The sequence below is a fragment of the Buteo buteo genome, chromosome 27 (assembly GCF_964188355.1).
Source record: "Buteo buteo chromosome 27, bButBut1.hap1.1, whole genome shotgun sequence".
Classification (NCBI taxonomy): Eukaryota; Metazoa; Chordata; class Aves; order Accipitriformes; family Accipitridae; genus Buteo; species Buteo buteo.
In genome coordinates, this window is record NC_134197.1 from 1523609 (window position 1) to 1540268 (window position 16660).

The 16660-nt window shown below is 49.3% G+C and overlaps 1 protein-coding gene across 4 annotated transcripts in view; it reads right to left on the minus strand.

Moving 5' to 3' along the window:
- The window catches only part of TRAF7 (TNF receptor associated factor 7), a 36171-nt gene that overhangs the window by 4870 nt on the left and 14641 nt on the right, over positions 1–16660 (minus strand). For 2 of the 4 annotated variants that reach the window (XM_075058277.1, XM_075058278.1), the window contains exons 3-14: positions 16498–16555; positions 15236–15327; positions 10394–10510; positions 8963–9055; positions 7154–7187; positions 5671–5854; positions 4815–4949; positions 3691–3908; positions 3029–3102; positions 1922–1970; positions 1279–1406; positions 118–200 (exon numbers count right to left, since the gene is read on the minus strand). In XM_075058277.1, the coding sequence (XP_074914378.1) occupies positions 118–200; positions 1279–1406; positions 1922–1970; positions 3029–3102; positions 3691–3908; positions 4815–4949; positions 5671–5854; positions 7154–7187; positions 8963–9055; positions 10394–10510; positions 15236–15327; positions 16498–16555 (1265 nt within the window). The remainder of the gene's footprint in view (positions 1–117; positions 201–1278; positions 1407–1921; positions 1971–3028; positions 3103–3690; positions 3909–4814; positions 4950–5670; positions 5855–7153; positions 7188–8962; positions 9056–10393; positions 10511–15235; positions 15328–16497; positions 16556–16660) is intronic. The other 2 variants (XM_075058279.1, XM_075058281.1) reach the window with 2 other exon arrangements.

Genomic DNA, 16660 nt, shown 5'->3' on the forward strand with positions numbered 1-16660 from the left:
GCAAGATGTGCCTCTCGTGCACAATCTTGGCACGTGCAGGACCAAAGACGGGAATTGTAAGGGCCCCAGTGCTCTCCCTGCTCTCTCCTGCAGGGGCAGGTGTCCCTCTCCACTCACCCCTGGATGCAGAGAGCCAGTACAATTCCATCGTGACCCTCCAAGGTCTTTTGGCACTTGTATGTGGTACAGGTATCCCACACCTAACAGGAAACACAAGTCAGCAGAGTCACATGCCGGCAGACAGAGCAGCTGGGGACCCGGGCAGGATGTCCGCAAAGCCACAAAAGCACCGAAATGAGGAAACAGGCTGTCACCTGGGCACCTGCCTTCCGGGTTCCCAGGCAGAGATAAGCTTGTCTAGGAAAGGAAATTTACTGTAAAGGGTCAGGTTGAAGTTAATGAGACACTGAACAGCAGCACACATCAGCCCTCTCCAGCTCTGCCTTTCACAGCCCAGGCCAACACAACACACTGAACTGGAGAAGCGGCTCTCACGCTCCTGCTTTAGCAATTTGCACCCCATCCTAGGGCTCCAATGGCACAGCACAGCCTCCTCTGCCACTGCAAAGGTTTTCCCCACGGAGTACACACCACTCTCTCAAGAGAGGGAACATGGAAACGTGGTGCCCAGAGCAGCCAGGACAGGGGAGAAAGCTGTTTTCTTTCAATAAAGTACAGCAACGTCCATTTTCTTCCATGTGGCTCTTGCTATCACTCAAAGAAACTAAGCCAAAGCTCTGCTCCTGGCAGGGCTAGTCGTGGCAGCCCGCCTAGTTCCCCAGCCCAGCCATTAGCCACCAGAAGCCAACATGGTGACACTGGGAACTCTTGTTTAGGTTGCACTGGAGCAGCGCTGTCAGTTTGAGTTACTGAAAACAGGACAAAGAAAAACAAACGTGCCATAAAGTGGAAAAAGGACACATCTGATCAGGGAAATTTTTTTTTTCCTAAGATGACATTTTATAACAAGGGAAAATAAAATCAGAAGCTGAAATAGGCTTGAATGCCCTAAGCACCATACAAAGCAAAACCAGCAGCAGGAGGAATGAAATTCTAATCAGGGCTTTGCAAAAACCATTTGTCTCTCCATTTCACTATCACATAGCATTTCCTCACAGAGAATTTTGCCCAACTATAATTGCAAAGCATCATTTAAGATTCTTTGGGGGAAACTTTGGGAAGTGACATCCCCCCACTCCACAAACTGCAACTCAGCTTCTGTCCCACCTGAAGCACATTTACAAATGCAGAAGATACACAGAAGAGGCAAGCTCTTACCTTAATGGTTTTGTCTGAAGAGCCGCTGAAGAGCAAGTCTCCTATGGAGTAAACGCACAAACACCAGACAGGGCCCTGGTGTCCCACAAAGGTCCCCTTGCACTTGAAGATCTGCTGAGGATCATAGGCTACAGAAAAAAGAGGGCAGGTGAGAGGTGGGACAATAGTGCCACGCCATGTCACGGTGAGTTTGGAGGGGACAGAGCTCCCTGCGCTGGCCTGGCAGGTCCTCCTTGCACTTTATGTTGTTGCAAGCCAGAAGGAACTGTGACACCCTCCCAGTCTGGCTGGAAGATCTCATGTCCCACCCTTACAGCCCATCGACTTATCATTGCTCTGAGCCTCAGGACTCATCTCCCTAATGCAACTCCTGGGCTGGACCTAGGGAGGCCAGAGATGCAGAGTCCACTTGACACCTCCCCCCAGCAGCTAATAACCCTGCAGCACTGCAAGTGCCCCTTCAACCAGTGCTTCTGGCAAACTCTCCCACCAGTATCTCCTTCCTGCAGCAGTGGTGACCCTGTGAACAAATTACTGCTGCACCCAGAGACAACTGTGCATATCTGTGACCTCGCCTAAAAGGGCTTACTGGGCCATCCCCCCAAACCCAGCCTGAGAGTATGAAAACCACATGCATACTCACATCCAAGGATGCCCATGTTGAGCCGAGCATTAATGTGGGAGAGCTCATCCTGAAAAACAGAACAAGCTGCATGAACTGCAGAGCCATCAAGACCAGCCTGCCCTTCTGCACATGGCTTTAAGACTGTCCTCCTCCACTGCTAAACCTACTCTTGCCTTTGGACAGGTCTTGACTCCCTGTGAAGGCCCTCCCTCAGCAGCTGACTCATTCTCTGATTGAAGGTCTCCTGCTCTAGGACTCTATGCATACATCCCTCTGTCACCTCCCTCCGGAGACCATGGGGCTCTGACAGCACCTCAGGCCTGCACTAAACTCTTCAGCATTTAGGCAGGCACAGAAGTACCTTTCAGAATATACTGTCCTTGCTCTGCCATTCACCAGAATGCTAAAAATAATCGAATCGGTTATGGGGACTGCTTGCTCGGCTGGGCTCTTGAAGCCCACCTTGCTGGAGAAGAACTGGAAGGTCTCTTTGTAGTCTCCTCCACAGTCCAGTCCCTACTGCATCCATAGGGACCCTCTTCGTTAGCATGCTTAGGTAAACCAGGGCAAGCTCCTCCTAATCAGTAGACCCAGTGGGATGCAGTCTGCCTGAACTAGGGAGGAATGTCTACCCAATATCAGTGCTTGAATAATGTCCAAAATCATGAGACAGCTCTCACTCCCAGTTTGCTAGCAGGGATCTGCTTATCTTCCTGCTTTCTCTGCAGGCAGAGAGAAGGGCATACTGTCCCTGGCTAGTATAACAGGTATAGGAGTGCCCAGGCTTTGGAGCAGAAGGCTCTCTCCTTGCTGTAGGGGTCCTTTCCTATGTTAACACATTTCCAGAGCAGAAACAGGCTGAGAAAAGGCAGCAGAACCAGTTAAAATGGCAGCCCAGATGCAGTGTCCAGAATGTGCTCACTGAGCTGTCTTTAACTCAGCCCAGAGGAAACCTTCACCCACACCCCAGCTGCACTAAAAGCAAATCAAACCTGGGTCAGCAGAGCCAGCAAACAGGAAGGAACCACAAAGACTCCCCACACTGCAGGAGAAGCCTAACTAGTAGCAGCGCCAGCTAACTGCACGCAATCCCTGCTCCACCCCAGGGCCCAGCTCCCTCCTCACGTTCAGCATGGAGGCGTCCCTGCGGAACTCCATCAGGTCCTCGCTTAGCTTGCTCTGGTTCTCGTCCAGCACATCTACAAGAGATGGACAGGCCCATAGTCACTGCAGAGTCAGTGATGGTGTCCAGGGGAACAGGCAGAGGACACCTGCTGCCACCTAACCTCTGAACAAGCAAGGAGAACCCACTGCTGTTAGCAGGGAAAAGCAGGAGGGTGTCTGCTACTCAAATGCAAATTGTACTTGGATGCTGAAGACCCGGCAAATTTCAAAGGCAAGACAGGGCTGGGCACAGCAAAGGTGTCCAAGAACCATGCTCACTCCAGGATGGCTGCACTGTAGGATATTCGACTTGCTGATTTTTATGGGGGCCTGTGCCCATGGACTGCACAGGAAAAAGTCACAGGAGAAAGGTGATAGCCGCCTGCAGACATTTCTAGGACTTGCCATGTGACCGGTGACTGCAGGATTAGGTCCCGTGATGTTCTGGCAGCAGCAAAGTCAATGTAACCCCTATTTGTTCCTTTGCAAGGAATATCTGAACCTCCTGAAACCTGCTCAGCACCAGTTTTAAGCATGGAATGAATCCTGTAATGCACCATCCTAACAAACAGCTGCCCTGTCCTTACAGCTCTGACCACAGAGCTCATCCATTGCAGACTCACCAAACTTAAGCTCCAGGTTCTTCTCCAGCTGGTCGATTTTCTCTGAGAGTTTCCCCAGCATGGAGCGCAGGAAGGCAATTTCCTGGTCCTTCTGGGCCATTGCCACCTGCATCTCATGGAAACGATCGTCTGTCTGCTGCAGGAACTCCTTCAGACCCTCGAACTTGCATGTCTCCAAGTGGGTCTCATAAGTGTCTTGATTTCCTATGAATGTACACCTACAAGGGGAAGGCAGATGCTGGCTGGTGCAGGGCCACGCTGGAGACCTCCTTGCTCAGCTGGCTCCTCAGAGGGAGGTCTAAGGCCTGTGTGGGTCCCCAGCTGTTCTGCTCCTCCTACCAGGAGCAGTGGTGCTATGGTTCACCATCCTGCTGGGTGCAGGCAACTGCAGGGCAACAGAGAGGCCAAGCAGCTCCCATTCTTCTAGCCAGGGCATAGGCCCCACACTGAACTGTCTGACTGTCTGTCTGTCTAGGTAGTTGCAAGGAAAAGCAGATCTTGGGCAAGAGACAGAATGTGGTATCAGTTCATGTGCTCACCAGGAGTCCAATCTAAGAGCCATCAAAACCAATGGAAAAAACTGCAGCTGACCTCAGCAGATGCTGATTTGGCCCGCAGCATGGCAGGGAGTCAGGGCTGCTCTGTCAGGACTTGCCTTGCTCTGCTTCTGCCAAGACATCTCTTCCTGCAACAGTAACCTTAGCTGTGCATCCTGCAGGGAACCTGCAGCCCGGGCTGCACTCCTTGCTCGGGTGACAGTCAACCCTCCAAGGCTGATTGGCACTTCCCTTGCCCTGGGAGAAGGACTGGTTTGACAGACACTGCCGTGGTGCTCACATTACTCTTGTACTTGTCCTCCTCCCTTAGTGGCTCTGGCCACAACCACTGCTCTGACTCTCCTCCAGCTGGTTCTTCTGCCTACGCACTCGCCCTCCTCCTCGGCTGCCAGCAGGGCTTACAGCTGGGCAGCGTGACCTGCCTGTTCTCAACAAGAGGCTCAGGAGCTGCCTTCTGCAAGCCCTGCAAGCCTGATCTCAGTCTCAGGCCAGTAGCTGCAGTAGCTGAAAAGTAGCTCAGAAACGAGCTCCGTGCATCTTTCCCACTAAAAAGCACCAGCTCCTTACCCATATTTGGAGTGGGGACACTTTATGTGCTCGCACTCTTTCAGATGTGCCTCCAGGTTCATTTTCAGCAGAGGTGGACAGCTGGGGTTATTGGGGCAGCGAACTGGCCTGTAATCACAGCTGCTTTCATGATCTCTGCTCATGGAGAGAAGCAAAACAAGGGAAAATCAGCAATAAGCAAAATTTAATGGAAACAACACAGATCATCAGTAAAGGTGCAAACCAGCCCTGTGAGAGTGTCAGGTGATCGAAAGCCTCCTGCTCTAAGATTGCAATTACAGCTTTAAATTCTCATTTGGCCAGTAAGTTGAGAGTAATAATAGGTCACATTTACGCAGGGAACATCTACTTCTGCAGCTGATCGGCTGAGCCTTCAGGCAGCTATCAACAACAGGCAATCGCCAGGTGATAGGGAAGATAGTGAATGCATTTAGGATGGGGAGGGAGCTAGATTTCAGAATCCTAGGATATAAGTAGGATAACTCCTCTTACAAAAAGAATCCCAAGGTCTCTGCTTGACCATAACCACAGTGTTTCAACCCAGATGTGAGGTGCCTGCCTTCACAGTCTATCCCCTGACCCACTGCTGAGACACTGGGTAAGCTGAGAGCAGAGAACAGCATCCTTTCCCTGAGACCAGCCCATCTGCCATCATCCTAAGATGGAGACATAGTGGAAAGAATTGTCTCCTCAAGTCACCCTGCCCATTCCCACACCCCTGCATGCCCCAGCAGGGCACTGCTGGCAGAAGCTGCACTGTCCCCAGGAGCCGCAGGGCAGCTCAGATATGACAGCAGATTGCTGGTGGTAGAGCCCTTTCCCTGGAGAAACTGCATGCTGGTAACAAGTCACTTACTTCCTGGCACTCAGTTTAATTGTAAACGGACATCCACGGGGGTCCACCTCGAAGGCAGCGGGCTTGCTGCTGGCTGCAGGCCGGCAGCCATACTTGCAGTGAATGAAGAGCTCCCCGATCTGCTCAGCCACCGCAATGTTGTTAACCACTACAGTCAGTTTGGCATTGTCCACGGGGCACTTCTCTGCCAGGTAGGGAAGCAAAAGAGAGAGTCAGCAAGGACTGAGACACTGCAGGAGCATTTCCAAGAGCCTCTGCATGGAGATTTTATTTTTTTGCCTTCTCTGGCCAAGACAGCCAATTCCCAGATGGGTGGCAATGGAATGAGCCATGAATATTCACACAAGGTCTGCAAGCCACTATCTCTGGTTTGTCTTGGGGCTTGGTGAAAAGTTACAGTTTATGTTAATCCATGATAATTTGAGCTAGCTGCCAATGAAAGAAGGCCACACTAATTCAGACTACCTTGTGCTTGCTGAAGTGTGAGAGTATTCACGGGCAGTGACCACAAATCAGCAGATGCCCCATACATAACCCATTCCCCCACCGGGGCCTGGGACTCAGCTCCTCTGCTGCCAGCAGGACACTGCAGACCAGGGATGCTGCAGTGAAGCAAAGACATGAGCTTTGAGGGCAAGAACAAAACTGAGCAACTCAGGATTGCAACTGCAAAGCCTTTTGCTACGGATCTGTTGGTTGGGATAGATACAGCACAACATGGTGACAGGGGATTAGCATGTGAAGCAGAGGGACCCCTCATGTGGAAGACAAACATCTTAAGGCAGAAAGAGCTGCTGTTTTGCTGGACTCCCCAGGGATCCTCCTCAGGGCTCGCTGTTCTGGAAATACGAAAGGCTTGGCTTTGTGCTGAACAACGGCTTTCCAAGAGGGGCACAGGCTTGTGCCAAATCAAGTCTTTTTTGTAGTGCAGAGTCCAAACCAAGTGGGAGCTGGTTAGGCCAGGCCAGCAGCCAGACACTTGGGCTCCATCAGGTTTCTGGAAGAGCTGGGTGAGCTAAAGCAGCTCTGTGTGCTGCTGCGCATGGGCTCAGTCAGCGGCCAGAGAGCTGGCACTAACGGGAAGGGGGAGGAGGGGTTTGATGGGTCTCTGCCAAACACGGCCCCCCTGTTCCTCGGACAGGCAGCCACAGAAAGCTTTCTGTCTGAAATCAATGGGTCAACTCTGGGCGAGACATGTATTATCCTGGGATTATCCATTGCATATTCCAGGATTTGAGAACATCCTGTGCCCAAGAGCCGGGCCCAGCCCTCTAGTGCCCATGCTACAGTGCATACCATCAGAGCTTGGAGCTGCACAGCCACCCATGCCCCAGCACCACACTGCTGCAGTGGCAGCCTGTGACTGACAGCTTGTTTTAAGCCCTTCAGACATCTTTCTGTGGGTTTCTTTTTAAGTGAAAGCAAACAAACCAGAAAATAACAGTGTTTTGGCTGCATCACACAAGAACAGTTCTGTACTCACCAGATGTTAAGGCACATCTTCTACAAAATGTGTGCTGTGGAGACAAAGAGGAACAGCAGTGTCAGCGTAAACAATATCGGACAAATTATTCCCTGTGGCTAACGATGGGGAAGGTGGGAGATACCAAAGCCTGTGGCTCAGGGGCCTCAGCAGCTGTTCTGCCTGCTATATAGCTCAGTGTGCTCTTGAGTCTGTACCGCAGGGCAAAAACCAGCTGCTTGCTCAGGCAGCTAAGAGGACAACATGGGTCCTGTTCCTGAGAAGTATTAAGCACACAGTTTGAAGCTTTGAGGGTTCTGCCCTGTTCCAGATCAGGCCATGATCATGGTGCAAGCCGAAGCCACTGGCATGTTCTGCCACATTCTGATACTCCTACCCTCCAAGTCTGCATGGGATTTCCCTACTTTACCCTCCAGTTTAGTCCATGTCATTCCTCTCATTTCCCTGAGAAGTCCTCAACGGTAAGAACAAGGGGAAGTCTGGCCTCTCCCTGTCCTTGGCCAGTCAGCCCATCACATATATCCCTCTGTAGCTCTTTTAACGTAGCTGAAGCTGTCGTGCTGTCAGGTGGATGGGACAGCTGGTTTGTAAGCCCTTTAAATGCACTGTAAATGTTGCCACTTTAAATAGCTCTCTATTTCTCTATTCTTACAGCAGAAATGTCTGTAACAATTTAATGTGATAAAGTAGCAAATACAATCTAACGAATATAAAGAAAGGAACAAAGCCTGCAGCATTTCACTGGTCCTGCACTTGCCCTGTGGGTTCCCTGGAGCCTCCTCAGCCACATTCCCCTGCCACAGGGCCAGCGCTTGGCAGCAGCGCTGGAGAGGCTGCAAGTCACTCTTCAGAGCTGTTATCTGCTGCCCTGCTCAGGCGGCCTTTTCCTGCCCTGCACAGCTGCATGGTGCTCTCTCCAGAGCTGCCAAACCAGGACTGCAAATGAAGCCAGTCTGTTTCCTGCAGCAGATTTGTTTTGTTTTGTTTTTCCATATTAACCAGAAAAATCTCAGTGTCTCCATGAAAAGCTGCTTACTAAAATGGTGCAGCAAAACTGCACCAACTTCCAGCACCTTTGGGGATAGCACCCTCACTGCAATAAACAATCCTGCTCTCCGCTTTTGTTGCTACAGCTCCATCCTAGCAATCAGAAGCACGTCAGAAGCATTAGAGCCCATCACAAAGCCATCTTTCTTCACATGTAGCAAAGAAGCAGGAATAATATACAGTTTCTATTAAATCCCAGTAAAATGGAATATGGAAGAATATTCATAATACTCTGTGCCTTTCATTAGAGGATCTCAAATCCCTTTGCAAGCATTAACTAAATGAAGCTTCAAGCCATTCTTGTTTTATAAGAAACACATTCTTCACAACTGAAGAGCAGCCATTCCTGGGGTGCCCAGGAGGCAGCAGCACTCTGCAGAGCCCTCCAGGAGAGGGAATAAGGAGTTTAGACCTCACTGAAGCCACACCAAGGAGACTGAACATGGCCAGCACAGGGAGGCTGACAGTACAGCTCTCCTGGGAAAAGCCATCCAATTGTAAGCGAGCCCCAGACTTCTCTGGCTAACTGCAGAGTGCCCCACACACCCCATTGCAGACTGGTTCAGAGCTCCCTTGTGTGGAAATCTAACACATGTCCTTCAGCATCTCTGCTCCTACGCTGGCCTGGCTTCCCTGGTGAGGGGCTGCCTCGTCTTTGCTCACTCAGGCTGACAGTCACTGGGGACAGGTCAGGGCTTGGCTATAGCTCACATAAGGTATCTGTGGAGCCCATGCTCATGATTTGGAAGAGTACTGCCTTACCCCACAAGTTGTGATGACTGGATCCTTAAACACACTACAGCATAGCTGGCAGCACAGCTTCACGGACGGTTGTTCAGCAAACACCAGTGGCTCCTGAAGAGGAGGAGAGAAAGGGACAAAAAGAGCACAAGGATTAGTCCAAACCCAAGAGCCTCCAGCTCTGCAGAAAGAACAAAACAACTTTTCAGCTGTGAGCCTTGGGGACCCTGGGGCACAAGGCACACTAAGGATTTCAATATCTTGAAATAAACTTTTGTCTGGAGCTGCTGACCTCCAGTGTGTAAGAGGTAGAGGAAGAATGAACTTTGGAATGGCTGGAGACCCTCAGCTCATCACAAATTGGCGACCAGCAGCATCTGGCAGCATCAGGACCCGACAGCAAAATGCACAGACCAACTTCTTTGCTAGAGTGACTCAAGTTACCAGAATTCTGTGAGCTGCACTGTCTGGTACTTTTTGCTTGGTTGGACTGAACACTGCGTTGTCAAAAATGTCCCCTGTACTAAGCTTGAAGTTTAAAAGCCATTTTAAAACAGGTTGCCCTTTTGTATTTTTGAAACATCCTGAAGGAAGGACTCTTTCATTCCCTTACGAAGCAGAAACAACATTGTTTCTGCCGCAATGGGCCCATCTCTCCAGTTTTGTTTACTAACTAAGACTGCTGGAGTGTGGGCTCTGAGCACGTCCTCCCGTAGCAGCACAGCTCCCCACTCCACACCAGAGCAGGGCTTCACATTTCAGAGCATTTCAAATCAATCACTGCAGATTGGTCTGTCTTTTCATCCTGTCCTGCTCTCAAAAATGCAAACACAACCCCTGGGGTTCCTAAATATGAAACACACACTTTTTCCCCAGATCTGTGGCAAAATGCCGCCTGACCTTTTATGCATCCAGGCTGGGGTTAGTTACTGGGTCACAAGCTAAGCTCAGCTTAAAAGTGTCCTCCCCCTACAAAAGTCACATGTGGACAATTCCTTGCACCCTCCTGGGGCTTACAATCAAGTCAGTGGGGTGCCACGCAGCCCTAAATGCAGGAAGGCGCTCTGAATCAGTGGGGAATTGTATTAGTCTTGCTGCCTGGGGCTAGACCACCAGCCTAAAGACTTACAACCCCCTACTGCTCTGCAGCAGAGCGAGGGAATCACACATGACTTTGCAAAGACTTAACAGTTTTTCTGAGAAGCAGAAAAGCCTCACCATTGCCCCCTCTTTACAGATAGGGAACCGGTACAGAAGGAAGCTAAGTAATTTGCAGAAGTCAGTGGTGGAAACAAAATTAAAACCAGGAGTCCTGACAGCCAGGCTTTTAGTTGCCAGACATCACAAAAAATCTGCCCATGATAGCTCTACGTACTCACAAGAGTCCACTAAGTTACTCTTTTGACACTGAACTTCCTAATACTGCTGCTTCAGACAATCCCAAATACCTACTGGCTCCTCCTCTTCCTCATGGAGTGAGAACGTCGAGCGCAAGGACATGTTGGACTCAGAGTGCAATGAACGGACGGAGATAGCAGAGTCAGAGCGGCGTGGGGTGCTGATCGGAGGCTTCAAAGAGATAAAACCAGTTCTTGTTATTGCAAATAGTTCCCCCCACTCCAAAACCCTAGCACAGAGACTTCAAGCTCAGTCCCTCCCCTCCACAAAACTCAGCTGCTCCATTTGTTCATCCACTCTGCCAAGCTGCATTGAGTTGCCCCCAGAAGTAGCGCGTCTCACTGCCGCACGCCTTTCCCGGCAGCTGGGAACACTGCACCATGCTCAGAGACAGGACAGACATCATTCAGGTTTAACTTGCTAAACCAAGCTGACATCTAAATTCCAAGCATGTAACTTTCTCAAAGGTGCATTCGTTTATATACTTACCACGCGCACCCGCAAAGCAATGGTTTGGAAGAATTAATCCTTCACAGAAAGCTTTGTAAATCTCCCCCAGAGACAGCTACCAGCTTCTGCAATTTCTATAATCTCTGCAGCAGCACTTGTTGTTTCACTCGCTATCTAACTTCTGCCAAATTTCTTTGCGTAAGTGTGGAGACTTCCTTCTATTCAATTCAGTAACAGACTGGCTTTGTCGCTTCCTGCTTGGGAGGGGAGAGCTAAGTGGACATTGCATGCACCAATCAAGAAAAATCCCACTGGTTACGGCAGCCTTGGGATTGGCTTTGAGGGAACGTCGCTGCTGGAATATTAACCAGCATTGCATCTCTTAAGGGTGGAATATCAACCAGCAGCGCGTAGCCAAGATGCAATTTGGTGTCAAAGCAAAACCAGAGACACTTCAGACCACGGGGTGATTGGAATTGGGGGTCTAGCACAGCTGGTAGCACAGCCACTGCTGGGTTACTCTGGAAGAAATGCTGCTGGCAGACTGGGAAGAGTGCAGAGAGAAGTAATAAAAGTCTTCAAGGAGCGGAACGGATGGGCTGACAAAGAAACGGGAGAATGAAGCCATAAGCTTCAGAGACTTGGCATCAAGAGATGACTAATGCCCAGGCTGCCTGCACCTGCATGTATCGCACCTGTACATGACTTGATTGTAGCCTACATCAGTTGCAAACTCCTAGAAGTGCTGGCTGGAAGGAGCTATGGAGATCGCTGCCCTTGCTGCCCACTTGAAGAGGGACTCTCCCTGGCCCTGGATCAGGTCAGCCCTGGCACTGCCCAGCTGGAATGGGGAAAGCTGCACAGATGAGACTCTGCCCTCCCCGGCTCCTGTCCTGCACTACCTTGCAAGCAAAATGTTTTTTCCTCTTGTTCAATCTGAACCTCCTGATCCACATTTTGTGCACCTGCCCTGGGTGAAAGCGTGTGACATCAGACCTAAGGACAGACAAAAGCAATGTAGGAGGCCAGTGGGACAGTCAGGAAATTCAGCAAGGAAAGATGTAAGATGAGGTTCAGAGACTGCTGCCTTCCCCAGAGACAAACTATACTGCAGTCTGTGTGCAGTCCTTGCTGGGCTGCCGAAGAGGAGCAGACCAGGATCCTGCTGGTTCTTCACAGTGCTCTGCTTCTTAATTTTTATGACACTGGGATCCTAGGAGCTCAGAAATGCTGCATCTGCTTAGAAGCCAAAGCATGAAGCTCTTTTTCTTAAAGACGGCATATTTATTGGCTAAATATGTAAACCTTGAGGAGGAATGGTTATAACGAGGTAAATCAATTTTATATGTATCCATTAATTTTATTATTTTCTTCCACTAGTAACAGAAGTTATTAAAATAACAAGAATGACTGTGCATAGTTCCCCTTCTGGAGGTGACACAGAGATCAGGGCAGCAAAGGCAGGCTCTGCAGGGAGGCATTTTTATCAAGAGCAACATCTTGTGTGGATCACTGATGGAAGGGGGAGGACTGCAGCCCAAGAGCACTTCCAGAAGGCAGGAGTGTGAGACACAGCCTTGCTAGGCTTGTGCAACACTGTGGACTCAGCTCCCTGTGTCCTGGCTGGGCTAATGCTGGTGTTAACTATGCAGGAGAGAAGTTGATGTGCTGAGAAAGATCATGCCACTTGGGCTGCAGAGACAACGCTGAATGGCAGAGGTGTGCGCTGGCATTTACTGCCCCTCTAAGTATCTGCAGCCTTTTTTTTTTTTTTGCTAAGCAAACAGGGCTAAGACTGGAAAGACCTCACCTCTACAGGGTCAGCCACCGCACTGCTTCCCACTCCTAGCCTGGCTATTTAGACCTCACTCTGCAGCACTAGTCGTGCGTAGAGCTGCCAGCACAAAGGAGACTGACTGCAGGGTGCTCTTGCACTGCAAACAGAACAGTAGGGCACGAGGACCACAGGACCCCCACGCAATGGGCATCTGCCCAGTCTGAGGAGGAACCCGTGTGCACCAAAGCCAGGGAGCACCAGGCCCTGCTACAGGGTTTGTGATTCAAGGCCTGCAGAGTTCAGGGGCAAGGTGGCACAAGGGGGACAGGCTTGGATTTAGGGGGATCTGTCAGAAGTGTCCCACCTCCCCACACCTGTGCCAGGGCTATTTCTGCACTAAACATCAAGTCCATTTTCAAACAGTCCAAGGATGGAGTGCTCAAACATCTTTTGATGGAAGACGGATAGCTTGTGGCTGGCTGGTAACTCAGTCCAGCCTCTGGTTCGGAGGTGAAGCTCCCTATAAACAACTGAGACTTTGGACAGCCAGTCAGCTCTTAATCCATTAGTACACATTTGCCCCGATATTCAGCTGTAATCTTTAGGTGCAGTTTCCATGTCAGCGACAAAAGCAGCCTCCACGCAAAGGCTCTAGTACAGTCCTCGTTCCTGCTCCCTGTAGGCATACTGAGGCTAGGAACCCGTGGCACTGTTTTCAGGAAAGATGACAGCAGCCGCTCAGTAATCCCTGCCTTGCATGCAGAACATGCTGCTCTGCTTTTGGTTTCATTAACAGAAGCTTTAAAAAGAAAGAAAAAGGGGTGGTGGAGGTCACAGGAGGGCTCTGACTCGTCTCCAGCTGTCTCTCTGATAGCTGACAAGCCCTTGGCAGCTTCTGGAGAAGGGAAAACTTAGCTATCAGGAAGGGAAATCCCAGATTATTTCTTGACAAAGCAAAGGAAGCTTCCTAAAGGTTAGTGAGAGTTTGTCTGGAGCAGCAGGCAGAGCAGGGCTGTGGCGCTTCTGGTTTGTTAGCACCTCATGCTGCAGGCTGCTTCCTGAACCACTCATTAATCCTCTTGCTGTTTTTGCTTAAGAATATTTAGCATTCCAGGGAAGGTGGGCTGAGACTGTCCAAGAGGACTGAGGCTCGGTCCTAGGAAAGATCACTCCTATTCTTCGCTGTGCACCTCAGTTCATGACACTGGGGTTTTCAAAGGAGTCAGGGAGCTTCTACATCAGACACGGCCAAATGTAACATCTGCAGCACCCCCTGCTCCTCTGGAAAAATCTTCACATATGCTCTGTGAGAACTGCACAGCTCATGAAAAAGGTGCAGTGAGCACAGCACTCAGACCACTGGATCGTGCTGACAGCCAAGGGCTTCCTGGAACAGCGGCCGAGCACCATGAGGTCAGTGATGTGATGGAGAATTTCATTTGCCAAGGACAGGAGGAAAATGTTGAAAGGACTTTTTGGGGAAAAAAAACAAACCAAAACAAAAAAACCCAAACTAAAAAAAACCCCACATGCTGACATAAAACACCGCAAGATCTCTGAGCAACAGAAGGAACTTTATAGGATGCTGACAATAAAGCTCTTTGCAATCTGGCATCAAATTTATTTTAAGAAGTGTTGTAGCTCCATACTGTTGCTGACCCCAGTCTCTGCCAGTGCCTAACTTCAGCAGCAGCAGTGATCCGTTTATCCCTGGCTTGGAAGCTGGGTCTCATAACCTGACAAAGTCTACAAGTACTTACTTAATTTGAAGTCTACTACTAACAGGCTTAAACCTAAACACGAGCTTGTGGTTATGAGATGTGGCTGGAGCACTAGGGACAGGAGAAGGTCAAGGCTTCAGAGCTATTCATCCATTCACTGAGGTTTGCTTTGCTGTTGCTGTTCTTGATTTAATTCATTTAGCTGATTTAATTTCTCTTTAAGCAGCTAACCGTGAGGCCTGTTGGATCACTAAATTCCCCCAAAAGAAGTTACTCAGAAGTGAGTGTGATGAATGAGAAAGCTGGATATGAAATTGGGAAGTGCTTTTCTGCAAAGATATTGTGAGGCATGGGAATGGTTTTTGTGAGAAGACCCCGATGATGTAATCCCCAGGAGCTGAGCATAGTGTCCGACATCCCACTCTGCAGGTTTCAAACCTGCTCCCTGTGGTCAGAAGCCCCATCTGGAGGCAGAAATAGGAATGGGTTTTGTGTGCTGCTGGATGGTCCATCCAACACACCCTGATCAAGACTGACTGGCCTCTGTCAGTGCCCCAGACATCGCTGACAGTAGCTATGTTTTCTCCCAAGCCCAGGAGACCCAGAGGACAGTGCTCACATCAGGAGGCAGGTACACCCTCACAAGCAGGCCTGTGGGATTTGTAGCTCCTGCGCTTTGTAACCACATACCATTTTCAAGCAGTCTGAAAATGAGCACCAGCAGTACCAGCCTAACACCCTAGGTCAGAAACAATCTCTGCTTCCCCACTGCACCAACTGGGAAATGTTGAGGCTGGTCCTGCCCCCGGTGCAGACATCTGCCTCCAATATAACGCAGTGCACAGGAACGATGAGGGAGGCAGAGGAGTCTAGAGGAGCACCAGACATCTCTCATTTGACATATAATCAGCTAAGCCAGTGAGCAGGAGGGCTCCTGGCAACACCTACCATGCCATCGTCCTCATCTCGTGGGGAGTAGGTGAGTGTGCTGGAGGAGGATGGGGTCCGACGGTGCTGTTTAAAAGTATTGGTCCCGTCAGCTTTAAAGCAAATAAAAATAAAAAAAATAAAATAAAAAAAAAGCAAGCATTCAGGCTCCTCAGCAACATTTCCAAGCTACAGGTCAGTCTCTGTAGCTGTGAGTGTTCCTTAGAAAAGGAAAAGACTAGGGATTCCCCAACTCCAGTTCATGACCTGGACATATCAGTGCAGGCAGAACAACCCTGATCTCTGATAGCTTGCTGAAATGCATGCGGCCCTTTGAAGGTAGCTTGCCCAGAAAAGAGCACAGATAATACTCCACCAGGTGCATAGGTTAAAAATACTATTAAAAGGAAACCTTATACTCCCACATCTCTCAGACACCAACAAAAATTGCTTCGATCAAGGGAGGTCTGGATAATCTTGTAGTACCAGGGAAGCATGCTAAATTAAATATGACATATTTGTATAAAGATCATGTTACTGACTTATATAACATTTTGTATGTAAATATTCAGGAGTCCAAAAACATCTAGAGTCCACAGTCCTGGACAAATCTAATCTAAACATTTTCCTTGGGCAGACATTCATTTCCTTATCTAAATCACTGTCAAGTGCCACAGTTTATCTTTACTAGAGTAAGGATATTTTTATTCCAAAATGAAACCAGACCTCTTTCTACATTCACACCACGTGTCAGGGCTTAGACTCCTCACCTGCTGGGCTTTGATGAACAAAGCACAAGAATTTTAAATGAGCAGGTACACTTGCAACCCCTCCTGTCTGAGCTAAAAACAGCCACGGGGGTTTTACCAAAGTGTCCAGAGTGACTCACAGTCAGGCAGAGAGTGAAGGTGGGAATTTTCAGCACTCGTAATGATTGCATGAGAAGTCACAGGGATAAATAAGATCTGGGACTGAGCTCTGTATCAAACCCTGTTGTACTATCCTAATTTCAGCAAGGGCCTCCCAGTGGTACTGTTAAGTCTGCCTAATGGGAGAAAATTTCTGTGCATGCTCATTTCCATCATGGCTGGTGATCAGATGCCATGATTAAATAACACTTGGGCTTCATAATACTAACAACAGCACCTCAGCACCTGTCTGTAATGAACATGGTGATTCTCCCAACAGCTTTATGATTTGTAAAATAACAACAACAAAGAAAAAACTGGTAGGAATCATACATAGTGCTTTGGGGAAAAGCTCTACGCATGGAATACACTCACCCTTTGTGATGGTTGTCACAGCAGAGTAAGCTGGCCCAAAAGTTGTTTCCATTCTTGTCTGAAATATTGACAAAATTAAAGTCAGTGTGTATCACTGCAGCGCAGCCCAAAGGCTTGCTACCTTTCCTGAATTGGTCAAAAAATGTACATGTATATTTCCAAC